Genomic DNA, 18,722 nt, shown 5'->3' with positions numbered 1-18,722 from the left:
TGAAACATGAGAAATTATGTGAAGCTGGTAAAAGTTATAAACTTTGAAGGGATAAATATTTATAATGCTAGTCATGCTTGAGCAAGTTGTAAAATGTAAAAATAAGAAGTTTCTGAATATTCTAAAAGGGAAGTTATTTTCACTGACACTCTTTTGTGCCTGAAGAAGTGTGATGCTGGTTGTGTGTGAACTACAGGACTTTTGCTGGTGATGTTGCTTGGTGTTTTGGTGTTTCCAAAAACTTAAAAATAAGCTCCTTGAAGTARTCCTAAAACATATACTGCCCTTCTTTTTTTGTAAAGGTCTTGCTGATTCTGATGAGAATTGCAAGAGATTTATGGACAGATGCATGCCTGAAGCATTTAAAAAGGTAAGGAGGTAAACCAGTTTGTGCTTGACTTGTTTGTGGTGGAAGCTGGGTATTATGTTCCAGACTGATAAATGTTTGAGAAACTGTGGTCACCACAGAGTGCATTCTCATAAAATAAAATAAAGAAATAAAATAAATGAAAAAAATCATCAAACTCTTAAGGCCCAGTTCTGCACTTGCTGCATACACGTCAACTACTTTATTATCTTCTCTATAGCTGTTACTGGAGCCTAAAGGCAGGTGTAAAGAATCTGGATACAGCCATTAATAGCAGGCTTCCTCTGACTGTTCTTTTTGTTCCTTCCTTGGAGGGTTGCTAAATTCTGACCYCTTTTCATCACCTGTTTAGATTTTACCCTYGCCCTCAGTACTTAATGCYCTGTGTGCTTCCATAGTTATTCGTGTCTGGGTTATTTTGAAATTTCTCTCTGAAGATCTCCAAGCCAATGTGCTTCCCACTATTGTATGTTTTGGCTTCTCCCAAAGTTTCTTTCTCACTTGTTAAACAACATGTGTGAACATTAAATATATACAGTTTTAAAAGACCCCAAAATAAAAGGGGGAGGCAATGGAATCTCTTACCCTGTTTGGCTGTTAGACTAATGATATTGCATATAAGGCTTTCAAATCACTTGGTATTTTCTGCACATTAAGTAGTGTAGATTGACTCCTCTAGAAGTAGAGTCTGTAGAAACCTGCCTTTAGAATGTGCTGACTTAAATATTTCCAAGCCAGTTATTGAGCCTAATATCATATTATGTTTTGAAATGGTGCAAACAGTAGTTGTATTTGACATGCTGTGCTTTTTTAACTATAAAGACTTGCTAATGCTCACATACAACCAGCAATCATTATGCCTGTAGGTAGGAACTTAATGTTCTCTTTAAATTTGGTCCAATGTAATTGTTCAAGAACACATTTCATCAGGTGTGAAAGTGTAATTAAGTACTTCATAGTAGAGAAAAAAGCTCTTTTTTTTGTTTGCTCACAAACAAAAAACCTGCTCAAAGTTCATTTGATGCAGCTTTGTGGTGCACTAATTTGAAGATTTAACAGCTGTGCACTCGTTCTGCAAACAAATTAGTTGCATATTGGTTGAGCCTTGCAAAATTTACAATTTTAATAGCTAGTGGAAGTGGAAAATGGTTTGTTTTGATTCTTCATTTTATTTGTCATAAATTGTTATTTAATATGTTCTACAGTGAATTAACAAGTTAAATTAATACCTAAACAATGAGGGTAGGGAAAACATGTAAAGTAATGCACCAGGCAGTGATTACTATATTCTGAGGAAATATTTGCTCCAAAAACAGTAAGTTTTTGAAGTTGATCTTTTTAAGTGATTGCATTCAAGATTCAATAATTATCCTTTTTTTTTTTTTTTNTTTTTTTTTTTTTTGGTAGCTGTTGACATCCAGTGCTGTTCACAAATGGGGAACGGAAATCCATGAAGGAATCTACAACATGCTCATGCTGCTGGTAGACCTGGTTGCAGAAAGAGTAAAGCAAGATCCTATTCCTGTGGGCTTGCTCGGTGTGCTTACAATGGTATTTGTCTCTCTCATGCAGTTTCTAATAATGACAGGGCTTTGTGCTCAGAGATCTGGTTAAGTAGTATGGAAAACAAATACACTAATTAGAGTRAACATCCTCAAAATCTAAAAGTTGCTAGTAGTAATTGTCGTAAATAATACTCAGTATTTTTGTATGCAGTGTTCAGGTATTTGGCATCTAATATTCACATTGCTGCTGCTTTTCCTACCTATGCACATCATGCTATGTTGACATAGAATCTGCAGCTGTTGTTTGCTCCAGATATTCAGCATCCAGTGTCCACTTCCTTAAGGGGTGAATGCTGCTTAAAACTTCTGTAAATGAGCTCTTTTAAAACTATTTCACTATTCATTTTTGTTGTCCAGTACTTTGAGTTTGTCTTTAACTTCTGAATCGTGTGGAGAATGGATATTGTGTATACAGAATTATATCTTCCAAGGTATTTAGACAATGAGAATTGAGAGACAGAAGAATGGGTCATCTGTTAAACTACTTATTTTTTGCTAGAATTTTAGCTGCCAACCAGCGGAATGTTCGAGTSAAAAAAATATATGTTTTGAGACCAACATAAACCATTCTTTTCATTACCATGGGCTTTTCTTTAAAGGCATTTAACCCTGACAATGAATATCACTTCAAGAATCGAATGAAGGTATGCCAGAGAAATTGGGCAGAGGTCTTCGGGGAGGGCAATATGCATGCTGTCTCGCCCATATCCACTTTTCAGAAGGTGAGTGTTGGCCGTTTTTAGGGCAGATCTGTGCTTTAGAAAATATTTCTGGGGATAGTAAGCATTTATGACTCAGGAAAGTTTAAATGATAAGCAGATCTTGAATGTATTAGAAWAGAATTTTTGTTGTTCTCTGGAGCTTTTGCCTCAGTTCTCTATTGGAGAACAGATTTRTAAATGGGTGCATTTTCTATCTGAAATATCACACCAGTCAGMCAGATAGATCTGTTGTATCTGAGGACTGCGTCTGTTTTGCTGTTGAATATGAACTGACYGAGATAGTTCCAAGTGTATCAGTATTCCCTGGCTGTACTGACTTTGTTAATAGCTCCAGAGAATTCAAGCATTCCTGACACCCAAGGGTTGGATAGAATATCTTCAACTTAAACATAGTGGCACAGAGCTGGTTTTGAGGTTTGCACTGTCTTGTCACATTTGTTCCCTATGGGTGGGTTTAAAAAAGGAGCTTCACTGCTGTTTGTCCCTCCTTCAAGAAACAAGTAGTGGCCATAGAAACAAAATTTCACCTCTGAGAAACAAAATTTCACATCTGCTGCTTTGGGACAGGTTTTTTTGTAGTGTTCCATGCTGCTCATGTGCTATAAATATAGTTGCTTGTAAGTCCTGTTGCCACAGCACATGGTCAGCGATGTCAAGCGGAGCCCAAAAAAGGGTGATGCTAATGAGAACATCCCAGGRCTCCAGCTGCAGACTCCGTAAAGGAGTTGGTATAAACACATTACTGTGTTTTCTTTGAAGTAATAGTGTATACATTTAAGGTGTGGATTAATGAGCTGGGTATATCAGTCCAAATCTCCTTTTCAGAAGACAAAAGCTTAGTGCTGATATTGCAGTTACTAATTTGTTAATGTTTTAATTGTTCAGGAACCTCATGGGTGGCTGGTGGATCTGGTGAACAGGGTAGGTAAATGTGTACCCAGCAGAATCGTGATTTGAATTTATTATTCTTGAGAGATAATAATTCCCCCCTTTTTCCACCTCCTCTTGTTTTTCCCTCTCTTAGAGAATGACARCCACAGAAAGTAATTTGTTTTTATTCCTGCTCCCTGCTTAGAAGGAAAGGGCCTTGCAGGAAATACATTTTTGAGGATGCTGCTTYCTCCCTTGTTCATCTTTGCACTAATGAGATAGCTAGCACCAAAGAAAAGTCCAGAGCTCAGTTTAGGCTGCAATGATGTCCCCTGGTGAGATGTGCTGGGCCACTCAGCTGCCACTTTAAATGGATCCAGCTTTCTCCCCCATACCCATTTTTAGCAGAGATGGAGTTTCTAGCTTGATGTTGAAATTAGTACCCAAGTGTAATGCACTGCATTCCCAGGTGTGCCCTGGAGTTCTCAGGAAAATGCAAAGCTTGTGTTAAATGCAGTGTTCTACAGTAAAGGATACTTGCTAGCGCTAGCAGGCCAAGCATTCTTCATGAAATATTTAATATAAAAGCATACTTAAATGATGAAATATTGTAGCTCACTGATGTAACGCTGCTTCTTTCATTTCAGTTTGCAGAATTGGGTGGATTTTCAGCAATTCAGTCAAAACTCAATTCAGAAGATATTGAACTTGGGGTATGTTCATCTTCTGTGAATATCTTTGTGAAGAATCAGTAGTGTCCCTCTTGAAAGTGCTCCTAACTTTTAGTTTGATAGCAGAGAAATACCCAGACAGAGAGCAGGAGAAGTGTTGTCACACTGGAGTGAGATGAGGTTGTCACTAAGGAGGTTTTGGGACTTTGCAGAAAAGAGGAGGGGTTACTGTACCTTTCCAGGTGACTTTCAGTAGGGTGTCAATCAGGTAGTGTCTCTGTATATTCACTGATATGTTCTCACATTTTTGTTTAACTGTAGTTGCATTTATGTCTAAGCTAAGTAATTTCTAGAGCTTTGAGAAAAAGTGTGAAATTGTTTAGGAAAATAATCTCTTAGAAAGCCAGACACTGTCTAATCCTAAGCAAATTCTCAAGAACTGYATTAAAAAATGACTAGTTTAACAATTTTAAGGAATTTTTTGATGGCAAAGCATAACTTCTTGTTTTTAGCTTCCTAATATATAACCAGGAGACTTATTTTCTTTGAAGTCTTGGAGAATAAGAAAGTTAAAGGAAAGCCAGTGTAACTTAGGATCAGCCCCTAATCTGTTTTCAGTGAACTGCCATTTGGAGAGAATAAAACTTCTTTCTTTATCGTGTGTTGATATTTGCCACTTCAAGAGAGAAGCTCGTATGTGAGCATGACAGAATAAGGAAATTCAATCTTAATCTTCCAACTTTGACTTTCTATAGTGACCAATAACTTCATATTTAGGAGGAAAGTTCTATTCAGCATAACTTAATTTAGGCTTTTGATTGCAGTGTCACACTCAATTTTATAGTCCTTTACCTTTTGTGAGGAGGACACAAATTGTGCTGTACTGGTGAATGAGTRTCTTCAAACTCTTAATATCCTGAAAATAGATATCACTTGAAAACTGTGTATTGAAGAAATCTTAACACATGTGACGTACTTGCAAACACTTCCTTGTACTTTAATACTTCAGGAAAGAAATTCATCATATAACTTTTCACCTACATGTTGTATTCACATTTGTCAGTGCCGTAGAGAACAACTCAAATGTGATGTGTCCATTTTGTCTATTTATGGCTGAAACATGATTAGACTGRGATTTAAGAGAGTGATGAAAGGCCTGAGACTAGTGAAAAATGAAAAGACACTTTTTATTTTGAGCAAAAATATATGGTACATAGTGTGTRCCATAGAGTAAACCTTTTTTTTTTTCTGGACCTTGCCTTGTTGATTCTGGCATGCAGCTTCTTGTCAGTTGATAACAGGACACTGAAGGTTGTGATGTGAGATAGAAAATATTTATTCACCTGCATTTGCCTTTTGAGGCATAGATCACTAGTTTTGGAAAGACCTCTTATCTACCCTTAAACTGCTCTCTTTCTTTCAGGCAATCTCTGCATTAGTTCAGCCATTTGGAGTTTGTGCAGAATATCTCAACTCTTCCGTAGTGCAGGTAAATTGCCTTCGTTATGAATGCTTTTCAGCAAATAGCAAAGCCTTGAAACATGTGGTGTAGTAGTTTGAGATTTAGAGAGGGCTTTCAGTTGTCTCAGCATAATATTAAAAAGGYAACTATATGGAACCTGTTCTTTTTGTCCTAGGCGTTTGAAAAATCAAACAAAAGGACTGAAAATTGATTAAAAACTGTGGAGGTGTGAAAGTGGTGACTAATCTTGAAAGCCTTCAGAACACATGTTGCATAAAGCATACAAAACATTTTAAGCATGCCTATTTTGGATGAATGTCCAGCTTGTGTTTTGGGGCTGGATTCGAACCTCGCTGTTTGCAAGGCAGAGCACACAGCTGCTCACAAGATAGAGTTCACAACCAGGAGGCTCAATCTTTGAAAAGGAGCAAGGCCATGTGAAATATTGTATGGAGGAAAGAAACCTTTGCTTACTGGTTTAGGAACCAAATTTAGGAGGAGACTGGAGGTACCATGGGTGCCACAGCCACAAGTTTAGTCACCACTAAACAAAAAATWAAGCTGCTCATTGAAAACCTTAAGAAGGTAGAAAGCTCCACTGGAATTTCATGGCATATTCTGAGGGTGATGGATAGAGGACTTGGACAAGGTTCCAGTTCATTTTTCTAAGCACAAATATCTTTATTCTCTTATTTATAACTTCAAGAGAGAAAAGTTAGGCCACTGCCATTAGTAATCCATACCAAAGCAAAGTACAGGGAAAATCTAGCTTGGTAGAAGAATTTTGTTCCTAAATTTCTGGCTTACATCTAGCACATCGTTCTGAGAGTTTTCACCACAAAAAATCTGGTACAGAAAAAAAAATCTGATGATCTATGTATATGCGTAGATATGCTCAGGACTGCATGTCTATAAGAACTACTTGCCTATAAGAACTACCAATTTAGGAACTACCAATTTAGTATATTCTGTATGTGGAGAGGAAATCAGGAATAAGCCACCAGAATCAAAAAGGGCTACATGTCTAATATTTAGTGCATTTTGAAAGGTCATTTAGTCTGTATTGTAATGGTCTGAAGTTGGCTTCTTATTCTAATTGCATTTTTTTCCTGGGCCTATTTGGCAAGATAGTTCATATATTTGCATGTGTTGCTTTATGCCCAAGATAATTGTGAGCTTCAAGCTAAGGATTTCATTCTACTGCAGCCAGATCATCTGAGTAATGTAATTGGTTTCAGGAAGCATAAAATGCTTGTCTTTATTTTTTTTTTCTGTGTTTTTTAGCCCATGCTGGATCCAGTCATTCACAAAATGATTAAATATGTACAGAATGTAGAAGAGAAGGATCTGAAAGATAAGGTAATGTTGTATGTTTCATATGCTTAGGAAGAACTCTATGTCTTAGAAATGCTGACAATACTGACTAGAAAATACCTTCCTTTTCACTGATACCAATACAGCCTGTTCTGAATTATCACTGAATGACATAGCATGAAATATTGAAGAGTAACAACCCTGCTTTTACTGGATATCATACTAAATTCTCTTCAGTGGATTTCTGGTGTTATATGACCTTTTTAAAATACTTTCCACACTGATTATCAGATAGCTTTTTGTAGGTCTACTTGTGTAGTGCACTGAATGCCCACTTCTCTAGTTGACATGAAGATATTTGATATCTGGTAGTTCTAATAACTCGTGTGCATTGTGTTGGTTCTAGTAAGTTTAAAACTGCTTTTGGAAAAATAACTGGTGCATTAATTGTTTGTTAGTTTTTGGTACAATTTCAATGGAATTTGTGACTACATAATGCATTAGATCCAATTTAACATTCATTTCTAATAAATTTTCTAGTTTTGACCCTTTAGGCTTAGGAATATGTACTGTAAAGTATGCAATGGTTACACATCTGCAGAGAGGCAATTTAGAGTACTGAATTTATACCAAGAGAATCCATCCATCTTAACCAGAGATTTTATTACCTTGTGACTTCCAAATGTGCCCTACAATTTCTAAGGGTAGAATATAAACTTTGAGATATCCATAGTATTGCATTTTTAAATTTAAGCCTGTATTGGTTCACTAAACCTGTTCTTTCTCTTTGTGAATCACTGACGCCTGCAAACGAAAAGCAAAAGTAGTAATGCCTCTATCCTTTCTTTATTATTATTTGCTGTTTTAAACAGAGACTAGTGAGTATCCCTGAGCTCTTGTCTGGTATCAAGCTGCTGTGCATGCGCTTCCAACCTGATCTGGTAACTGCAGTAGATGACTTGCGGCTGGACATCCTGCTGCGCATGTTAAAATCTCCTCACTTCAGTGCAAAAATGAATTCCCTCAAAGAAGTAAGTTTGCTTTTGAATTCCCTCAAAGAAGTAAGTTTGCTTTTTGTGTGAGTGTTGGTGGCAGTGTGCATCTGAAACGGGCTGTTAGTAAATCATCAAAACCATAACTTTAAAAACAAGGGTTTGGCATGTTTCCTAGCAAATTATATTGCCTTAGCAAGCCAGAGTTCCTAATAAATACCATAAGAAATGAAGATGACATTGTAGTATTAGTAGCCAGCGCAAGAACTTTGCTCTCCCAATTAAAAAACATCCAAATATAATGTGAAGTTTATTTAAAAACTGCAATTTCAAATTCATTTATAAGCAGTAGCCTATACTGTTGATGAGAATTCACTTCAATATCACTTTGACAATTCGGAGAATCCTTTAGCATATCTCTTTCTTCCTTTTCTCAAATTGAAATGAAAATGAATGAAATGAATGATATTTCATGAGATTTAATGCTGGATTGGTGTTCTCAGTCAAATTGCATCAGGTGATCACACTATGTAATTACTTTTCTTTGTGGTTACGTAGACACTATAGTAGTACACAGAAGTCTTAGTTTATAGACCAGGGCTCTTTGGGCTAGGCTTTTCAGAACAGAAGAAAACATTTTCAGGGGAGTACAGGTTGTTTGCTTGGTTGCCTGCATTTATCTCTATCTCATCCTTCTGGAACTAATAATGCACCCAAGAAATGTTTTTCCAGAGATGTAAAGTATTTTTGAGTCTCTTTGGGCTTTTATTTTGTTTGGTTTTGTTTTTTCTCTTTAAGGAAAAATGGAGATGCTAAACCTCAATGCTCTTTGGTTCTTAGTCATAAATATTGGGCATCCTTGGTGAAGTTAAAGTGCAGCTTTTAAAAGCTTTAGCAGAAATGTGCTTTCTCTAGCTTTTTCCCTAGAGAGAGGAGYATGTATCAGTTCCACACTGAGTAAAAAATAGGGCACTAATTTGAGTGTCAGAGTCAGAAGCCTGACATAACCCACTTCTGGAACAGCTAAAAAAATTTGCAGTACAGGCCATGTTTTCTGTATCAGAATAGGACTAATAACCTGCTGCATGATAATGCCATGATGCCAAAAAAATGCTTCTGGTTAGAAATTTGCCTTTGAATGACTCATTCTTTAAAAAAATTTAAAAAAAAAATTTCCTGTGCTCAAAAGGACTTACGTTTAAGCTTCATAGAGAATTAAATAGACTTCTTGAATGTAGTTCAATGTTTGTTTGTATAATGTATGTAGGGAACGTCATAAGAAAAATCATGTTTTGCAATTCCTAGGTAACCAAATTAATAGAAGACAGCACTGTATCAAAATCTGTGAAGAATGCCATAGATACAGACAGATTACTGAACTGGCTAGTAGAAAATTCTGTCCTGTCAATTGCTCTGGAAGGTAAGCAAATCCATAAAGACTTTTGACATGTGCTTTGACTATCTTCAATTTTAAAAGTTAGTCTATGCTTTTATATTTAATGTATATGATTTTAATATTTATATATCTGTATATATAAATTAATGGAACACTAATAACAAAAGCGTTCAAAGGTTTTCTCATCATCAAAATAGAGTGAGAAAAACACTGCAAATGTTGCTACTAACATCTAGATTTGCAAATATCWTAGGTTCTCTATGCCATTTTTTTCCTGTTCTCTCTTTCTATTGTTAGCCCCTAGAAAGAAGACAACAGTTCTTTTTTCAAGCAGTAAAACCATACAGGTGTGAAGTACTCTCAGATGAATGAACTATTATAAGCTAAAAGTGAAGAGGCTGCTCGTTCTTTCTTTAGACTGAGGGATCTATCTGTAACAATAGATAAAGAACATTCAGATGAAGATAGCTCTGTTCTTGTCCTTTTTAAAATAACTGGTTTATTGTTATGTGTTCAGTGTTTTTAATACTCTTTTAAAATATTAATCCAGATGCCTTTCCTTGTTTCATAGGTAATATAGACCAAGCACAATACTGTGATCGTATAAAGGGAATTATTGAACTGCTGGGCAGTAAATTGTCTTTAGATGAGCTCACTAAAATTTGGAGAATACAGGTAAGCTACAAATACTAGGCGGATGCTTTAGGCCACATTACAAAATTGCACACTTTGTGCTACCAAGTTCCTTAACATCCAGCATGTGTGTTCCTGGGCACATACCAAGTTATATCCACAGCAAGTTGATTGTAATCTCTTGTAATGAAAGCTTTTTTATTATTAAAATGCTTTTTAATTGCTGAAATGTCATTTAAATATCTGTTGTGTATTGCTAACATCCTAATATAGTATATATTCTTTTTATTCTTAGTGGAGGTTTCTCTTCTGGTATATTAAGACATTGAGCAAATAATGTAGTGTTACAAATTCTTGTTTTATTGTATAGGCATCTCCATTGCAAAGTGGACATGTTGAGATTTATTTGCCGTATGTTAATGCGAAGAAATTCTTTTTTTCTAATTCTTTTTTTACTTTGTAAAATTAACTGTTCTGACAAACTCAAGTAACACAACTTAAACCTTACATTTTCTTTTGGAAATCTTATGGATGAAATTCTATTCTTTGCAGCAAATGAAAGGGAGTTGCAAAAATATTTGACTTGGAATAAGAGTTAGTTGGCCTGAAATAGATGATAGAGAGATTGTCTAGACTAACAACCATGTCCTAAGGATATTAATTATCCTGGCTGGAGGTATAAATCTGAATGCAGCTCATAGKGTGTATGTAAAGAGAGTGGGCTCAAACTGTATGGGTATCCACTCAGTTTCCTGTAAATATATATTACTGACTGACGAGTCATTTTTTTCACATTCACCATATATACGTTCTGCTAAGCCCTTTATAGGGGRGGGGATTTGGATGCTTAATGCAAATGTCATCTGGACATTTTGAGGAGAAATTTAATCTCTCGGTGCAGGAAATGGTTGACTTCCCTGTCCAAATACTGAAGTTCTGAGCTAAACTCTTTGGAGATGGTCAGATCTGTAGCATGTTTAGGCAAGATAGAAAGTCCTGGCTGCTAAATGGAGCTGAAGCATGATTCAAGCTTATGTTGTGTGTGTGCTTTAATAAAATGCAGCTTCTTCCCCCTCCTGACGGTTGTTACCATGGTGCTCCCATCAGTGTGGGAGGAGGTTTTGTGTTGCTCTCTTTAAAAAAGTCAGAGATGGAGCCCTCCATATGTGAACTTAGTTAAGTCATGAAAATGGTGTCTRTATTGCCTAGGCACTGGCCTGGAATAGGAGTGGGAATCCTTCATGGAGAGTCCAGCCTTATGCTKTGTAGTGTCACTTCCTATAAATTTGTCTCCTGTCCAACTGCACAAATWGCCTCTCGCTGCCTTGAAGTCTTTTCAAAACAAAGTGTTGAGGTAGGATTCAGTCCTAAAGGAATGTTACTCTGTGAGTAAYGTCTTTGAGAAATGGAATTTAACCTGTTTATACAACACACAGATTAGAAAAATAGAGAAGTTCCCTCTTAGAGCACCAGGATTGGTTCACGGTCCTTTGTCTCTTCCAGGTACTTAGTATTTAAGTGAAACAGCTTGGGTCTTCAGTGACCCAATACTTTACATCCTGATTTTTATCAGATGAAWTTCATGTTAGACTTTCTTCAGTGTCTGCTAGATTGCTTTATAGTGATCTATTTTGTGATAAAATTTTTTCACTTCGGGATCTTTTGGGATTTTATCGTTCTCTGTGGCTGTTCCTTGATGAGRATGTTATATTTGAGTGGTATTTCCATCCTTCAGTTAGCTGCCTAATGTATTAGGATTGAAAATATCTCTGCCATTGAGTCCTGCCTGCAATTATTGAAAGCAGTTTTGTATATTCTAATTTGAGCTAATTTTTCTTATATTTGCTATTTCATGATCATTTGGGAGGGGAACTGCCAGGGTTACTGGCAGAAACATGGAGCTCAAGGAATGAAAGCAGAGCAGGGAATGAAAGAAGATATTGAGGCACAGAAATTTATGGAACCAATGTTAATCTAATCCAACATAGAAGCAACATTAATGTTAAAAAAAAAAAAACGTATTTTGTCCTAATAAAAGCAGAGACATAAAGGTCAAGTAAAATTTTCCTTTGTTTTCTTCCTGTCTTATGTGACTGTTAACGTGCTTTGTCTTGTATGCTTAAAATGAATGCTAAATTCTTGCTTTAGGCGTCAGTCTGCAGGCAGTGCTGAACAACATGGAGGTGCTTGGGGGGAAGGTCTCTGTCCCCAGAGGTGGGACGGATTTGTTGGCAGATGTTCCCTTCATGGGTCCTCAGTCCCGAACCGTAGACTTTGCTTCCCCTCCCTGAGCAGCGGTCATGAAGTCTCCCTGCTAGTGAATCAGTTGAGTGATCTGGCATGGGGTAAGCGGGTTATTATTTAATTGCTGCAGGATTTAAAGAAATAAGTCAAATTTTACTTATTATGGTGAAACTTGTGCAAGAYCCAGAGTTTGGGTTTATGTGAAGGAAATGGTGCTTTCTTGGCGATGTTTTAAGATGATGGCATTTATGTTTGCAAACAGAATTAATGACTGGCTTTCAAGAATGGTCTTGAGAAATCTATGTGCAGTATAGAGGACAGTGGCCACCATGGTAGGCTAGACRATTTCAGGGAGGATCATTAGCTCCCTGTTGAAATATTGTTGTTTTTGTGTGTGTTTCAGGCTCATCAGCTGGTAACACCCGATAGCAGCTGATAAACCAAAAACTGCATCTGAGGGCTGTGTACTTTTCATYCTACTTTTGAGTCTTCAGAACAATCCATTTTATTTTTCACAATGCAGATTTCTTTCCAAGGGTTGTTTTTTTTTTTCCTGTTTTCTTATTTAAAGGGTAGAAGTGTATGAGGTGTATATCCCTACTGGATGGGTCTGGAATTGTTGTATTCCCCTCCGTGTTGAGCTGAGCTCCTTCATGCCTGCTCAGAATGATGTGCTCGGCACTTGCACAAAGTTAGTTGCTTTGCAGAAGGGGTGGCAGGTGGTTGTTTTGCTCCTTGCACTGGACACTAGCAAACTGTCCTGCTCTGTTGTGCTTTAGAGTTACTTTTCAAGGCCTYCGTGATGCTGGAATGAGGAGCAATGTCTGTTGTTTTTATCTACCATTGCTAACGTGCCAGAGACTGTTACACTTTCTCATTAACAGGAACAGCGGGACAAGCCTGTATGAAGATCTCTCATTAATTTTGTGATTAAAACCGAAACTACCATTTTGTGTCTCCTTTCTCTTTTCAGTCAGGACAGTCCTCCACTGTGATTGAAAACATACATACCATTATTGCTGCAGCTGCTGTGAAGTTCAGCTCTGATCAGCTGAATCATTTATTTGTTCTTATCCAAAAGGTAAAATTTAGCGTGGATTTTTCTATGTTAGGATGAGAATTAGTGAGAAATACTTGCATATCTGCATCTTTTAGCTATAATAAATTATATGATATTTTGGGAGGTCTTTTTTTGATTGTGCAGCAGTAAAAAGTTATAAATTATATTTTCCTGTGTCCTTGATACTTAAGAGTGACGGTTCTTGCTGTTGTTATAGTGAATGTTATATCTTTGCTATACAGAGCTGGGAGACAGAGAGTGATAGAGTGCGACAGAAGCTGTTGAGCCTGATAGGACGCATTGGTCGAGAAGCTCGGGTAGAGACAACCACTGGGAAGGTATTGAACATGAAATAAGGTCACCTTTTTCTCCTAAGTAAAACATAGGGCTTCATGTCTTAGCATTTACTAAGTGCTGTGACTGAGCTTGTCTTCTTTTTTTTTTTTTTGTTGTTTTGTTTTGTTTTGTTTTTTCTCCCCTTTAGGTTCTGGAGGTGCTTTGGGAGCTGGCRCATCTTCCAGCGTTACCTTGTAGTCTTATTCAGCAGGCTTTAGAGGAACATCTGACAATCCTCAGTGATGCCTATGCAGTGAAAGAGACAATCAAAAGGAGCTACATCATCAAATGCATAGAGGATATTAAGAGGGTTGGTTGGTTGTTTCACCTTTCTCAAAGTCAAAAATTGTCCAGTCTTGATGTTGCYTTGATGTTGTCTTTTGTTCTTCAAGATGCACAAATTGCACATCCCATCTGTAAGTTCTTACCTTGGGGAGTCCTTGAGAGGGATAGGCTTATGTGTGAGCCAAGCTGTTGACCATGAGACTCTTAGTAAGTCTCTTGCCTTTGTTTTAAACAAATTTTCAACACAAGGAGTGATCAGTTTATTGGAAACTACCAGCATGGGGCCAAGGTTAGAATTTGCAAAGGGACAGTTGAAATACTGACATACCTTTACTGTCCCTTTCATGTGAGAGCGTAGATTGGTTTTCTCAGAGTAAAGCATGTCTTCTGACATGTCCATTAAATGAGTCTTAGAATGCAAATTGATATTTAAATTGTAATATTTTGTATTTTATTAAAATACCTGTACTTTTCATCTAAAAAGAATTAGCTCAAGCAGCTACAGAAAGGAAGATGTTTCCTGGCAGCAGCAGAGGCATGCATGGCTTAAAAGGCTGCCTGTACTGTGTACTGCACTGTTCTCGTAGCAGACTGGTTTTTTTGGAGGTCTTCAGGCATGCTGCTCCCTTCTTTTTGTAGTCTTAAACAAGCCTGTAAAGAAAAAGGCATGTAAAGGCTGCATTTATTTCTCTTATGGTAAATGAGGCTTTACCTGTTCTGCAGCACCTGGAAAGGACTTCAGTGGTTTAGAGGTCATTGTACATTGCCTTCTTGATATTGAGCACTGTTTGGTTTTATATGTTTAGAGCTACAGGTTTCAAGCTTTGGATTCTCAGTATCTTTAGAATTTGCTGTTTCTTCCTTCTGTTCTTTTCAGCTTTCCTGTCCTTGCATTCAGTTTAGTAACATTCTGGCAGGGCTCTTATCAGTGGGGAGCACTAAAGGAAAGTTGAAACTAACTGCAGGCTGGAAGGGACTGTGGTAAACATAAAACAGATTTTTAAAAAAATGTCTCATTTATTTGTTTGCATTAGGGGAAATAGAAATAAGAGGGGACATAGAGAAAATGTGAGAGGGAATGTTACATTAAGGCAGTACATGAACACTCCTCTCAAATGAGGGAGTCTTCAGTATGGCTGAAGTTACTTTATTTTTTTCTGAGTAAGTAGGTGGCACTGATTCACTGATTGCCATCAATATTTAAACCAAACATCACTTCTGTGGGGGGAAAAATAAATTTAAAAAACCCTCAGTTCTGGTTTGTGTGGTCAAACTTTACAGAAAATGAAGCCTTCCAGAAACGTGATGAGCATTTCTTTCAATGAGGTAGGCTGGTGCTTTGTAATTTGCAGGATCTTTTTCAACATGCAGCTTAAATATCCTTTGCTTCCTATCACAGGGCTCCTTCTAGCCCCAATCACAAATTTCTTCTCTCTCAATCCTCTGTAGTACTTTAGGTTCTTCCKTTCATCATTTCTGCTCTAGCGATAAGTGTCCCCCTTTGATTATGTTTGTCCTTTTATGCCCTGAGAGGCCTCCTTGATCTTCCACGGGGTTTGCATAATTGAGTAAGGTGGTGGTTATCATCTTGCTGCTGTAACCAATTTTTTACTTTTTTTTTCCCTACTTAATTTGCATGCCTTCTTGCAAGGAGGTGGCACTTTGGGCTAATAATAAGGACAGCAGTATCATATATGTGTGTCAAAGGGCTACTTATGGAAAGGGAAGGAGGGCACCCTTGGTGCACTTGGAAAGAGACCAGGAACAAGTAACTGAAGCCTTCCAAACTGATGATTGGTGTTTTGAAATGGGGCATCAAGAGAAATCATTTAGGCATCTAGGAGTCTAACAGGTTGTTAATCCTTTGTTGAGCATGCACATATGTGTAATTGTTCTTACTTTTCTTACTACTAGTCGTCCCAGCACAACAATCCTCAGTTTGTGTGGGTGGTGCCAGCTCTGCGTCAGCTCCATGAAATCACACGATCGTTTATTAAGCAAACTTACCAAAAGCAAGACAAGGTAAGAACATGTGCTTAGATGTTCTTGAAAGCCTTATACCTCTAAGGCTTCTGCTTCTCTAAACCGTAGTTTATATCTTTAGAAGCAAAAGGAATAGGAAGTGTACGGTGTAGTAACATAGCATAGACAAACATTTGCTGTCTGTTTACGTATGTATAATCTCCGCTTGATGTGTTTGGATTGGCTTTTTTAATTCTCAGTTTATTGTAGAATTATTAGCCAAGCAAGGCTTGGTTAAGAAATTACAATAGCTAATGTTTAGACCAGCTGGTTCATAATTGAACTTGAAGCTGTTATTTGGCAGTGACGCTTGGAAAATACCCTAAAATAGCCACAAGCTGTGTGTTACACTATGGGTAAGTGGAGGGGTGGGACCTGGTTTTGCAATCTGCAGTATGCACATGCTTCAGCAGTGCTGCAAACAGCCACATTGGAGGACGTGGGGCATTTGGAAGGTTGCAACTTGATCTGGTGAGGGGGGAGCATTCCCACTTCTCGTAAAACACACTTAGCAGAACTCTGTGTGCATGTGTGCACCTGGTTCTGTATTTTCCTATAACCTCTTTTTTTTTCTTTCTTGACAAGAGCATTATTCAAGACTTAAAGAAAAATTTTGAGATAGTGAAATTGGTGACAGGAAGCCTAATATCATGCCATCGCTTGGCTGCATCTGTGGCTGGCCCAGGAGGACTTGTTGGAGCAACATTAGTGGATGGCCGATACACTTACCGGGAGGTATCGAATCCTGAGTGTTTTCCTGCATTTGTTTTTTGAAAACATGGTTGTGTTTTATCACTGAACAAGTTGCAGAAGATTGTGTGTTGATCCATTTTTGGAATTCATTGGCATGTRTGTTCCCTCTACCAATTGTACTAGGTTTAATTTATGGCTCTGATATTTATCTATTAAGTCTTACTATAGCCTTGTTACAATTTTACAGAATAGGGATGGCCAAACATGAGTCCTACAAGTTTTCTAGCAGAGTCTTTAATTGTTTGAGCTACACTCTCTGCCCCAGCACCTCCCATCTCCAATTGTGCGTATTTCAGCTTATCCACCAGTTTGACTGCCTTGTATAGATTATGTCTTTGAATTTGATATTCACTCTTAGAGACCTGAAGCAGATTTGCTAGTTAGGACGTGGAAGATACTCACACAGATAGCTTGGAATAATTTGTTACAGAGTTTGGAATTTTATTAGACAAGTAGTGACTTTAGGAACTACTTACTGGCAAATAGTATCAGTAAAGTGAGAGAAAATCCAGGGATCCAAGGTGARTTGAGTATGCCACTTTAAAAAGAAATAACCAAAAAAGTCTTACTAAAAACGGTGTGAAGTAGAAATAAAGCTCTCCATAGTATCAGTTTTTGATTCTCCAGGTTTTGCAAATTGTATTGTTATTGTACAATAAAAAATTTCCCAAAAGTGAGGGAAAAATCAAACTGAACTTTGAATAATGAAAATTTTTGTTTTAGAAAGAAAAGCCTTGAACTTAAGGGGTTTTTTTTCCTTCATTTTTAGTATTTGGAAGCACATCTAAAATTTTTGGCTTTTTTTCTACAAGAAGCCACCCTTTATTTGGGCTGGAATCGTGCCAGAGAGATCTGGGAATGCCTTGTAACTGGCCAGGATGTTTGTGAGTTAGATCGAGAGGTAAGAAAACTTAAAAACTTTGTGTTTGGGGAGTGGAACTTAATGGATCATGAATAGCTTGTGTACTTGCTGAAGATGCATGACAAAGCATGTTGCTCAGGTGAAAAAAATAAGCAGTAAACATATTAATAATGGTTTATATGCTTTGTGYAAGTTAGTGGAACTGCTGTTACATGTTTGCTTATGACTAGGATTCTTTTTTGACCTTAAACTTGACTGGAAGAAGAATGTTGGTGAGGAGATGAGTTGTGCATGTAGTGATGTTCATTTGAGGAACAATACCTGAAACTCTGCCAAGTTGCATGAGAAAAGTGCAGTGGTATTTGGGTAAAAGCTACCCAAATCAAGATACCCTAATATTACAACATAGCATATATAATGTATATGATTACTGTATGAGACTCTGAACCTCCTGCTGGAGATAAAAATCACTGTGTCTGTGTCACTACTCCTGCTATAGTACCTGACATAGTTTTATACAGCATTGTCAAATATTTGCAGTGACATTGGATTGAAGACTTCTGCCTTTCCTTCACAGATGTGCTTTGAGTGGTTTACAAAGGGACAACATGATCTAGAGAGTGATGTGCAACAGCAGCTGTTCAAGGAGAAAATTCTTAAACTGGAGTCCTATGAAATTACGATGAATGGTATGAAAATGATTTTGGTAAACAGATTTTTGATTGAATTATCATGAACTTGCTTTTTAGCCTTTGAATTAAATGTCCAAGCATTTCTAGAGACCGATATCGTTATAAAGGGGTCTTTTTCTGTCATTCTGAATTTTTAATAGTTGTAAAGGAAAAAGAAAATCTTTGTATTTTTGAAAAAGCATAGAAATTTAGTTTAAATTTTTATTTAAATCACCTTTTTATTTACAGGTTTTAGTTTATTTAAAACTTTCTTTGAAAATGTGAACCTGTGTGACCATCGACTAAAGAGGCAAGSAACTCAGCTGGTGAGTGCTCTGCAAATTCATATTTGTTGACTACCCGTAGCATCTTGGACAGGGGAGGAGAGAAGACAAGGATTCTTTAGCAGCTGTTTGATTTTATCATGTTTGTATTGATACACGGATGGTCCTTGTAGCATTAAYATTGTTAAATTCTAAAGTTAAAGTTCCTTGGTT

The 18,722-nt window shown here is 37.2% G+C and overlaps 1 protein-coding gene across 3 annotated transcripts in view; it reads left to right on the top strand.

The window, feature by feature from the left end:
• The window catches only part of USP24 (ubiquitin specific peptidase 24), a 61,382-nt gene that overhangs the window by 12,608 nt on the left and 30,052 nt on the right, over positions 1-18,722 (top strand). For 2 of the 3 annotated variants that reach the window (XR_003248579.1, XM_026034617.1), the window contains exons 3-20: positions 303-370; positions 1,775-1,918; positions 2,532-2,654; positions 3,540-3,575; positions 4,172-4,237; positions 5,619-5,684; positions 6,942-7,016; positions 7,844-8,002; positions 9,269-9,383; positions 9,931-10,034; positions 13,210-13,317; positions 13,539-13,634; positions 13,781-13,942; positions 15,832-15,939; positions 16,525-16,674; positions 17,462-17,593; positions 18,132-18,243; positions 18,475-18,551. Coding sequence is in view for 2 of the 3 variants with exons in the window: in XM_026034617.1 (XP_025890402.1) it covers positions 303-370; positions 1,775-1,918; positions 2,532-2,654; positions 3,540-3,575; positions 4,172-4,237; positions 5,619-5,684; positions 6,942-7,016; positions 7,844-8,002; positions 9,269-9,383; positions 9,931-10,034; positions 13,210-13,317; positions 13,539-13,634; positions 13,781-13,942; positions 15,832-15,939; positions 16,525-16,674; positions 17,462-17,593; positions 18,132-18,243; positions 18,475-18,551 (1,901 nt within the window). In the remaining variant the exon portion in view is untranslated. Of the gene's footprint in view, positions 1-302; positions 371-1,774; positions 1,919-2,531; positions 2,655-3,539; positions 3,576-4,171; positions 4,238-5,618; positions 5,685-6,941; positions 7,017-7,843; positions 8,003-9,268; positions 9,384-9,930; positions 10,035-13,209; positions 13,318-13,538; positions 13,635-13,780; positions 13,943-15,198; positions 15,244-15,831; positions 15,940-16,524; positions 16,675-17,461; positions 17,594-18,131; positions 18,244-18,474; positions 18,552-18,722 lie in introns of all 3 variants that reach the window. The other variant, XM_026034627.1, reaches the window with a different exon arrangement.

This window comes from Nothoprocta perdicaria, unplaced genomic scaffold (assembly GCF_003342845.1).
Source record: "Nothoprocta perdicaria isolate Ctin4 unplaced genomic scaffold, notPer1 scaffold_0, whole genome shotgun sequence".
Classification (NCBI taxonomy): domain Eukaryota; kingdom Metazoa; phylum Chordata; class Aves; order Tinamiformes; family Tinamidae; genus Nothoprocta; species Nothoprocta perdicaria.
The sequence above is the reverse complement of the archived record's forward strand: the minus strand, read 5'-3'. Positions and strand labels throughout refer to the sequence as shown.